General features: G+C 46.3%; 1 protein-coding gene across 1 annotated transcript in view; it reads right to left on the bottom strand.

Annotated features, from left to right (window-relative positions):
- Positions 1-3,597: 3,597 nt before the first annotated feature.
- Positions 3,598-10,446, bottom strand: part of LOC149363405 (uncharacterized) — a 50,599-nt gene continuing 43,750 nt past the window's right edge. The window contains exons 9-10 of the mRNA XM_089568522.1: positions 9,713-10,080; positions 3,598-3,677 (exon numbers count right to left, since the gene is read on the bottom strand). Coding sequence (XP_089424648.1) covers positions 3,598-3,677; positions 9,713-10,080 — 448 coding nt within the window. The remainder of the gene's footprint in view (positions 3,678-9,712; positions 10,081-10,446) is intronic.

Here is a 10,446-nt window from a genome sequence, read left to right as displayed (position 1 = left end):
ATATGAGCATGCAGTTAGAAATCATTTCCTAGTCCAATAGTATCACAAAGAAGTCGGAAGCCCACGAAACAGCCTGACAAATACGCTCCGAGGCATGTGCGTTAATTCAAGAATAATGCAGTGGATGTAGCCTACCGCAAAAACCTTCGTGCCCTTACAGATGGTTTCTTAAATAAGAGCGTACCGTTACGCAATAAGTGCCGCATATTGGGATCTTTTGTAACTTGAAATAAAAGCCTCGTCTTGTGACATATCGAGCATAAAACCTGCAGATGTAGCCACTTTGCTCGCTTTGAATACTATTGGAATTTCTGCAGAACGTGAAGTAACTATACGTGCACGCAATCTAGTTCGCCCCGACCGGACTTGAAGTGTTCTAAAATGGCCCAAAACCAAGCGCAATATTATGATCACTCTTCAGTACTTCCAAATTTCTTTTATTTCAGACTGATGATGATACCAAAGGTGATTTGTTCTGTCGAGAGGGAAGATGATATTTTTGGTGTCGAGTTGAATATTTTCATTACCATTGCAAAACTAAGAACCTGAGCGGCGAAACAAGAAGTCAAGAATGATTTTCTCTTTGGGAAAAACGCAAGGCTTATTTTGTGTGATTTTCTCTGTACAGGTCCACCAAAAGCAAAAGGGAGCACATGAGCGGTGGCCGAACTGAAGAAAACTGCATGCCAGCGCGCTCTATCAGGAGATGCGCAGCAGAGAGTGAAGGGGCGTTGGTATATCTGGCTGACCCATCTCGATGATCTCATGCTCGGCGGCGTGCGCTTTTTGCTTCTTCAGGAATGCCACCATTTTCAGTCTACGTGACAGCTGTGGTTCGCGCTGTACTTAGCGGCGAATTTGTATGGCAAGTGCGGACAAAATTTTGCTTGGCTCCAGGGAACACATGAAAAAAAAAGAATAGTATGCACTACTGACTGAGCTATATTTGTGATATAAATGGATGCTCAAAACATAACCAATCCAGGACGACTCAAGCCGAGACAACCTTATTTTCTATGAAAATTTGTTTCTCTATTTCCTCCAGTGTAAGAAAGCCAATTTGTGCTGAATCAAGTGGGCTTCAATTACCTTACTTGCTATGCCGTTGAGCATTTATTTATATCATAAAGAGGCCGCCGCGGTGGCACATTGGTTATGGCGCTCGGCTGCTGACCCGAAAGACGCGGGATCGATCCCGGCCGTGGTGGTTGAATATCATGGAGGCAAAATTCTAGAGGCCCGTGTAGTGTGCGATGTCAGTGCACGTTAAAGAACCCCAGGTGGTCGAAATTTCCGGTGCCCTTCACTACGACGTCTCTCATAGCCTGAGTCGCTTTAGGACGGCAAATCCCATAAACCAAAAATATATCATAAAGATAACGCAGTCAGTGTAAGCATGTAATTCTTTTCTTCATACCCCACTTGCGAAACCGATGCAGAAGCGTTTATACTCGATAGCGCAACCAACTCGCCGCCAAGTCAAGCAATAGCCACGGCGGTCACGCAGACTGAAAATGCGTGACCTTAATAGACACAAATGTTTCCTACAGCAGCCTTCATGACGCTTATGCAGGACATGGCGTATGGTCTCTAAGAAATGCTTTTTAACATTAGTTTAGCTAACCTACACATAGCAACCGGTTATGATCACGAGGTTTCCGGTTTAGAGCCCAAGGATGATAGCTGCTTTGCGATTTAGGCGAAATTCAAACAAACTTGTTTAGGTTTAGGTGTACGGAGTTTAACGTCCCAAAGCGACTCAGGCTATGAGGGACGCTGCAATGAAGGGCTCCGGAAATTTTGACTACCTGGTGTTCTTTAACGTAAACGGGCCTCTAGAATTTCGCCTTCGTCGAAATTCGACTGTCACGGCCGGGATCGAACCCGCGTCTTTCTGGTCAGCAGCCGGGTCAGCAGCCGACTGCCATAACCACTGGGGTTTTGGTGCATGTTCGGAACCTGAGATGGTCAGTATTTACATGGAACTTTCTGTCCCAGCTAGCCGTATACTAACTTTGTCGGGTAAAAAGTCATTGCGGAATAAAATATTTTACAAGGCGGACGCCCAAATTTTCCTTTAGAGCTGAAAATGAGGCGAGCTATTACGTATAATTTATTTTCGTGTCAGAATGAATACGTTTGCTCATAGCAGCTGTTGCAGAAGTGAGCAAAATTACCGAAGCCACTTTGGAAATTCTAAAGTGCGCTTGGCGAAAGCCTCGTCCGTTCTGCCTCCCTCGCTTTTGCATGTGGTGACATGTTCAGTCGGCGCATGCGCATTCGCTCCTTGTTCTTCTGGCGTTTGGTGTTGGGAGAATCCGGCGTCCGCTGCCGCTTCCCCGAACCGCTTGGCTCGGAATCACGGGGCCGCATCGGAGCCATGCGCCTCACTCACTCGACTGCAACGAGACGACTGGCGAAGGAGCGGCGGTGCAGCTGCCACCGCCGACGCGCGCGCGCTTGTTCTACCGCTACTGCGTGAGGTCATTGTTACTATGCACAGCTGCACCCCTCACCGGCGTGCCGGTTGCTAAGGAGGGGAGGAGGTTGCGCCACTGCGCGGAGGAGAGGCCACAGTTGGCAAGATTCCAGCGCATGGACGGACACCGCGAGTAAGAGCCATAAAAGGATTTCGCCTTAAAATCATATATAGAAGCAAAATTCACCATATTTCATTTTTCAGCTTATATGCAAATATAACGCAGATCAAGCAGAGATTTATCTTCTCTATCTCAAGTCCTATACGCGGAGGTACAGGGTAGGACTTCCACATTTCTTGTTATCTTCCGGTGCTAGTAATATCGATAGCTTAGCCGAAACTCCCCTTGTTCATGAGAGCACCCTCCCCAAGGCGTGTAACGGTATTGCCGTATAAGCGAATTCCTAATATTATTCGTTTGTGCTGCAAGAGTGACTCGAGTGGAAACACCGTTAAATTCGGATAAAGTTGTTCATAGAACTCTAGCTGAAAAAGCCAGATTGTACAAATAGAATACTCACTAGAATAGAGTCTTTGCACCCTTTAAAAATACGCGATTATTGAAGAGACGCGAGCTGCGGCGTGTACACTTCGAGCCTAGGTATAACGCATGGGTATTTTCGCCGAATATTTTTTCGCGCAAAATGTCACCTCAAGGTTCTTTCTGCTTCTATTAGTTCACCGTGCACCCATCCTAGCGGTCCGTCGCAAAGCAATGCTGAAGCGCTCTGTATATTAAACCTACCTTGCCCTGTTTTTTCGTACTGCTGCATCTAGGAAATTTATTGTCACCATGAGAAACACTGTCAAATCGAAGGACCGCATCGGACTATTTTCAATATAAAAGGGGTGGTAAGTTAGTTCTAGGACAAATATTGATGCAATATGCAGAAGCCATCGCGACTTCGCAAGCATGAAGCATCATCGGAGCAGTCAGTTGTCACGAGTAACATGCCTTTCTTTTCCGCATTCGAGCTTGTATCCCACCGATAGAAATGCCGCTCGATGGGAGTGGTTGAGGGAGATGGCGCTAAGCATTGTGAAGGGATATTATTTTTGAAGAATGACGAACCGACGCAGGTAGGTACTCATAGGCGCATGGAGAATGTGTCGAGGGACTACGCGACGACGAATCCGTAGGCAGCTTTTTTTAGGGACGGCAGTGAGTAGATCTCAGGCATCGTTCTGGCCGAACCACCTGTTAGGAAAAGCGTCTTACAGTGGAGGACGTCACAGTAGCGAATATGTGTTTGACAGCTTGAAGTCATTACTGAACAGCTCATAGGTACTGGGCGACCGAAAAGATTTTTCAAAAATATTTGTGACTGTTGTAGGTCAGTTCATAATGGGTGTCCAAAACGCTAACACGCTGAGTAAAATAATTGAAATTAAGATTATGATTAAATTTTAGCCATTATGCGCACTCGTGAGACCTGGCTTTAAAAGTGGTTGGTGAATGCATGTGAAGCTCGGATTGTCCTCTGTGGCTTCAAGAGCACGCAAATGAGCATTGCCTGGAACCACAGTAATTCGGCTTTGAGCGTAAAATTGAAAGTAATGCCGCGGGAAACAGCCCGAGAAAGGTTTTTTGTTATGACGGTGGTGTGCTGAATTACGATCCGCCAGCTAAAGAAGCGATTACGGAGCAATGCTGCGCCGATGTACTCTTTCGGTTGCATGAGCGCACTGATGAAAAGTGCTGAGGGAAACAGAGGAAAACAATTTGCTTCGTGACCACAGCCTTGCCATGGAAACTTTCGTTGCACAACAAGCTATGCAGAATGAAGATCCGAAGACATCAACTGCCTCCATTGGCCTATTTTGAGGACACAGTATGCGTTGCTTTCCTTATTTTCTAGAATATTGGGAAGCACGTTCGAAGACCCCGATTCCTTAGTACTGCGAACACAAAGGGACCGTTGGAGAGTAGTACCTGAAAAACGACGTTAGCTTACTTATGTTTATCTCGTTTTAAATAAGAAAACTTGAATGGCTAGTTCTGATCTCTATTGACGTATCCGGTTGGCGCATGAAAAATAAAATTGTCTTATTTCTTGTAGAAGGCTGGATTATACGGTAGCATTAGAAATTACGGGACGTCCCATGTACGGTTTTCAATGCTTAAATGTGTTTCGTGTCCGAGGCGGAAAGTTTGCAGGACCGAATCAGCGCTTGAATGGTCCTCGCCTCGAGGAGGATGGTATGCTGGTATGCAGAAATAATGCACTCGCTCGGGCTAGAGAAAGAAACCATAAAATGAAGCTTGAGACAATCGAGAGAATATATGGTTGTTGCGGCCATAAATTAATCTTATTGGGCTATATTTGGCAGAAGATTCCTGCTAGATTATTTAACGAGCTGTATCATAAAGCAAAGGTTAGTAAAGGGCCTGTGCTTTTACTGCTCTACTTCTGTGTGCGTATGTAATAATATTTTGCGAACATATGTGCGCTTAAGCTGTGTTCTCTAATCAAGAGGATTCAGACTCTCTCTTTTAATGTGCCACCAAGTTGATGTCCCAGCTGCCCAATTTGCGCACGAGCGACATTTCTTTGTTATGTTAAATAATTTCCACGGTCACACTTCTCGGTGTGTTTTAACTGGAAGAGCGAATAATTGTCAATAAAATCCAACTGAGGGAATACACAAAGATGCATATCATAATGCGAATAACTACAATTATGAACTCATTAGAAAGTCATTTATTACAATCAGTACACATAACTACATTTATATTCTTACAATCAGTAGAGATAAACACATTTACATTCTTTTTAGAGACATAACCTTAATTGCGTAATATCACCAAAAACATTATACTTTCACAGATCCCGATCATATAGGAGCACTAGAACTGTCAGTGCCCTTAAAATTACATTGCCATGGCATACCCAGCAGTTCCAGACAAAAGCATTTTTCAAAGGGAAATAATTTTATAAGCGCAATTATTTGAGCTGAAGCTCTACTCTTCCCATATAAAACCTTAAGGTCATATCACACCGAGGAATTACCTTCAAGCGGCGGAGCTGTGGTGTGACTGTAACGTCATACCATATGACTCTTAATGCCTCGGCGCGGAGTGGGCGGCGTTCACTCGTCTTCGTAACTGCATCGAGCCACGTGATTGAATGCTCACCGCGCAGTTGTGTTGAACCATGTGACTAGCCGTTGATCTGATAAGGTAATAAAAAGCGCGAAGTGTTGCTTGACGGTCGCAGATAGCCATGGAGGACTCGCTCTCTTGAACCGGTACTTCGGCTGTGTATCGTAGGCGGCTGATTTAATCTGATAATTTTTATAATCAAGTCTTCTCTTTAAAAAAGCACCAACCCAGTCTCGTCATTGATATGCAATAAAGTTAAACCACAGCAAACCGTGCCTGACAATGCTTAATCGAGCTTCCCATTTGTAAACTAGGTTCAACAGGGTTGAACCCCAGCCAATTTTTCCTTCATTTATTGTATCCGCAGATCTCCAGCTGGCAGGCTTGCATTATATTGCTTATAACATTTTTGCTATTGTCCACAACGTTCCCCATTCGTTTTCTACGGCAGTCTAAGCTCGATGCAAGCGATGGAAAAGTTTAAAAGAAAGATTTTGCTGCGCATCGAAAGAATGGATCATTGCTGCAATATTTAGTTAACAGTACCTGACAATATTCCAATATTCCAACATTTTGTCTAAGAATGCTGGACCTGTATGGCCGCAAATAAACACCACGTCGTGTGCCAGGCACAGCCCCCGAATTGCCTTCTCAGATGGGCTTCGCGAGCCTCAGGGGCAAGTTTGATGCCGCGACCTTCTTTATGCAGCCACGTGTATTAGACAGCTCACAGACTTCTTCAAACCTACTCTTGACCGAGTCCCTGGAAGGCATAGTTAATGGCTAAGCGCAAGCCACTGCTTATTTTGTTAGATATGGAATTCCTCAAAACTCAATCACAGGCAGCAGAAGGCTTACCGCGTAGACGGCCTTGCCAACCTCAACAAAGTTTTCTATAATATTGCATGCATGGCCGCTTCGGGATTCTTTTTTTTTGTTAGGATTGTAAAAAATCTGTGGAACTAAACTTACCGGCTTACCTCATTAATCGGCGAAAGCTGTTATAGGTTTGTTCTCGCCATTTCGCCTCTCACTTCGTGTCACCAGGAACGCAATCGGCTGCGTTAATGCACCATTGTTCTTGATTATAAATGAGCGATTACAGCTCCATTCGATGGCGAGCTGTGAGAATTCTGTCTCTTTCCTGAACTGAAGGCAGTGCCGTAAATCGCAAGGGGACAGGGGGGTCCTGACTAATTTTCGCTTAAGATGGGGAGACACAGCATGCCAGTGCTCCCCCCCCCCCCCCCCCCCCCCCGCCCCTAGAGATTCGTTCCGGGACTACTCGGTCGGCATCGAATGATAGGAGCAGAGCACCCAACACTGGGAAGCCGCGTTTAGGTAGTCTTTACTCTTCCGCAGAACGGCTCAGCAGAATCAGATGCTCACAAAACAGTGCTGTCATAATTACAGTCTGCCAACAACCAAAAAACATGCCATGACTGCGTGTGATTGTATTTAACTTCCAGCTTCTGCTTTTATGGCATCGAGTTAATCTGCGGTTGAGACACAGGCGTTAAAGGGTAGTCCTGTGAGTTCGATGGTGGGTACCTGGCAAAGCCTGAAAGCACTCTTAGGCGTATTTTTCTTGTTAGGACTTGGCAGTGCGCGAGACATGCGTTGACAGGTGCGACTCTCGCCTTGGTGGCATGCATAACACTGCTTCAGCTCAGCTGGCCATCTTAATTTAAAAAAGGAAATAAGCAAAACAATGAGCAATATCTACCGCTGTCACTATTAGTGTTTTAAAACTGGCAGTCCAAGTAAAAAATTGCGAATGTCTCTTCAGCTATCTCGGACCCACGCGTCCTTCGCGCCAAGAACAAAGTAACATGAAGGCCTTGAGTACAGAACGAGAAAACTATGCGGGTTAAATTGTTGGGTTTTTTGAGGAAAGAAAATGGCGTAGTAACTGTCTCAGTTCTCTGTGGACTCCCCAGTCGCGACTTGAGGGAAGAGACGAAGGTTGGAAGGAAAGAGGAAAGATGTGCCATATAGTGGAGGGCTCCGGAAAAATTTCGACCACATGGGGATCATTAAGCACTGACATCGCAAATCAGACGCGCACCTATGCGTTGTCTCTATCGAAGCGCAACCGTCGCGGTGGGGTTCGAACCCGGATACTCCGGCTTAGTAGCCGTTCGCTAACTACTGAGCTGCCGTGGCGGGCGCTGGTTGAATGCTGTAGAAATAGCACAACCACTGAAGTGGAATGCTTAACCGGCACAACACAGTCTTTAGATTCCAGGAAAGCTGCAAAATATAACTTTATACTAGGTTCTAAAGTTCTGCACGGGCTGGTATCTAGACTGGGCCCGGCCCTTCGGTCCGGGCCCAGTCGGTCCGGACCGAAGTGGTCCGGAGCCCACCGTGGCCCGCAATCGATTTCTAATGACCGGCTCCTTCCCGGCCCGACGCTCATTGGGTAAGGCCCGTGCAAGCCCGTTTGCTTCTCATGACCGAACTTTTTTTTTTTTTTTTTTAAACAGGGAAAACAGCAAGCAATAAACAAACATCTGTGTAGCAGGTGAAAAAGTTGCAGGAAGCAAGAAGTGCAACCTCGAATTCGTACCTGCAATGAGTGCCTACTAAAACTGGACACAACAGAAAAAATCGAGTACTGCATGCTATTCTTTTCAGTGGCTCGTGAGGACAAACCTTAGGAGAGAAATTACGAAAAACAAGCATTTTGCGCAAGCGTAACCAGTCCTTGTCATAAGCGCACTAGGATGCGTAGCGTTATAGAGCACTGTGGGAGCATTGTTGCGGACTTAGTGTTTGATTCAGCTAGCGAGAAAGGGAGCAGCCGACAAGCTGGCGGTTTTGGTTTGAGGTGCACACTGCTTTACCTTCATGGCTAGGAGATTTCGTACTACAGTGGGAAATACTGAAATAACTTTTTGCAAATAAAGAACTCCCCTCTGAGGACGTCTGATAGCTTTATAAAGTCCAACCCCTTTCCAGATCCCAAGAGAGGGACTAGGAACCCCAAGGGCCACATTCCCCTTGGCTTACACAAAGGTTGTCCGAAAACACGAAGTGCCTTCAATTAGCTTTTCTTAGGTAAGGAACTCAGGCGAAGACAAGATTCTACTGAAATGAAAACCATCCACCGTTAAACAATTCGGTACACCAAAGAACTGTGTGCATGCGGCACTATGCAGGGTTTGTAGCTGGAAGGTAAAGGCCTTTTGCTGGGGGACGTTTTGGAGCCTTCTCTCGTCGACTGCCCGATGTATCGCCCCAGGTAAGCTAGACTTCTGCTGGCTCTGTCGGTACTTCGGGCTATACCTGCATCTATACCCAATTCTGGCTATAGCTGCAATCAGTCCTATATGGCTGGTTAGTCGGCTGGAGGGGGGGGGGGGGAGGGGGAAGCAATGTATTGCACTCACTGAAGACCTTCCAGCCTGAAGCAGGCTCCTGTTCAGTGGCCTCGACGTACAAACCAGTATCCAGAGGCGTTGGAAGGGCGTTGGAGAAGAAGGGCGTTGGAACAGTTTTAGCATGGACTCTTTTATTTTTCTAATAGACTAATTTGCCGTTGTTTGCATGTCTGCCTTCAATGTCACCCGGCATCTGGCAATATCTCTTGATGCGGATCTTCAGTGCCTGAGTGAAAACTCGCCTTGACTTCGATAAAGACGTCATTCCTGTAAAATGCACAAGAAGGGTAAAATGAGATGCTGTTATGGCGAGCTAACAAACGCCCACAAGAACACATGGTCATGCCTTTCGTAAGCCGAAAATTGCTAGCAGAGAACCACTGATCATTGTGAAAAATTTGGCTGAGTTTTCGAAGCTTTCTGATTCCTGTGAAAATAGACACCTCGTATGCTTAGCAAAGCTTATTCCTATACTGCCTTTAGTTGCAGCTTTAATGAGACCTGTGAGTGTTCCTAGCTTTTAGAAATATAACTTGTTGCTGTAGAGATGACATCTCTGCCCGTCTAATTTTCGCATCCGGAAAAGTGACTGCATGAGGACCACGCAAAAGACATTTCTTGAAAACAGAGGAATAACCTTTCGTTTCGGAAGTGGTTCTTACTGTTATTGAAACAACAGATTCACAGAACTGCAGCTAGTAGTTATGAATGTGACCTCGTAAGGTAGCAAGAAAGCGCACTTACATTTCTTGACGACAGAGGAGTAACCGAAGGCTCCCAATCCGTAGCCGTAGTTGAGACCGTATGGCACTAGTCCGTACCCGTAACGGTAGCGCAATGGGTGAGCGTCGTAGCGGTGACTGTAGCTGTAGCGGGCTGGGATGTATCCGTATGAGTAAGCTGGAACGTGGTGGACAGCGCCAACGACAGCAGCAGGCGCCGAGGCATGGACGGTGTGGATGGCGGCGGCAGCGGGAGTGTATGTGGACACCCTGGCCACGGCGTGTGGAACTCCGGGCTGAACGGTCTGGAAGCTGGTCACCCGGGTGGCCTTGGACACTGCCGGTGCGTGGTGGAATGCGGTGGACACAGCCGGTGCGGCGGCGTACACCCTGGCGACAGCTGGCGCTGCGTGGTAGCTGGCCACTGGGACACCGTAAGTGGAAACAAATCCGCCGAAGGCGCTGCTGGCCAGGGCCAGTAGGAGGCAAGCGTTGAGCTGCACAGGGTTTCCATTCATTTTCATGTGGTTATTTTGTTCGCTTTGCCTTTTAGGCACCGGCAAAGGCAGGATAAACATTAGAAAGTAGTAATAAAAACATAATCTTGCCCACAAAATTTTAACTCTCTATGGGTGCGCATACAAATAGCCGAAAGAATGCGTGAAAATGGAAAGAATGTTGTTAATGTTAAACAATGGCCGAAACAGACACCGGGGCATCTGGTGGCGCAAGTGAAACTCTTGCGATGATAATAAA

Source organism: Amblyomma mixtum, chromosome 2 (genome assembly GCF_055824585.1).
Source record: "Amblyomma mixtum isolate Tamu chromosome 2, ASM5582458v1, whole genome shotgun sequence".
Classification (NCBI taxonomy): Eukaryota; Metazoa; Arthropoda; class Arachnida; order Ixodida; family Ixodidae; genus Amblyomma; species Amblyomma mixtum.
This window is presented reverse-complemented; position numbering and strand designations above follow the sequence as displayed.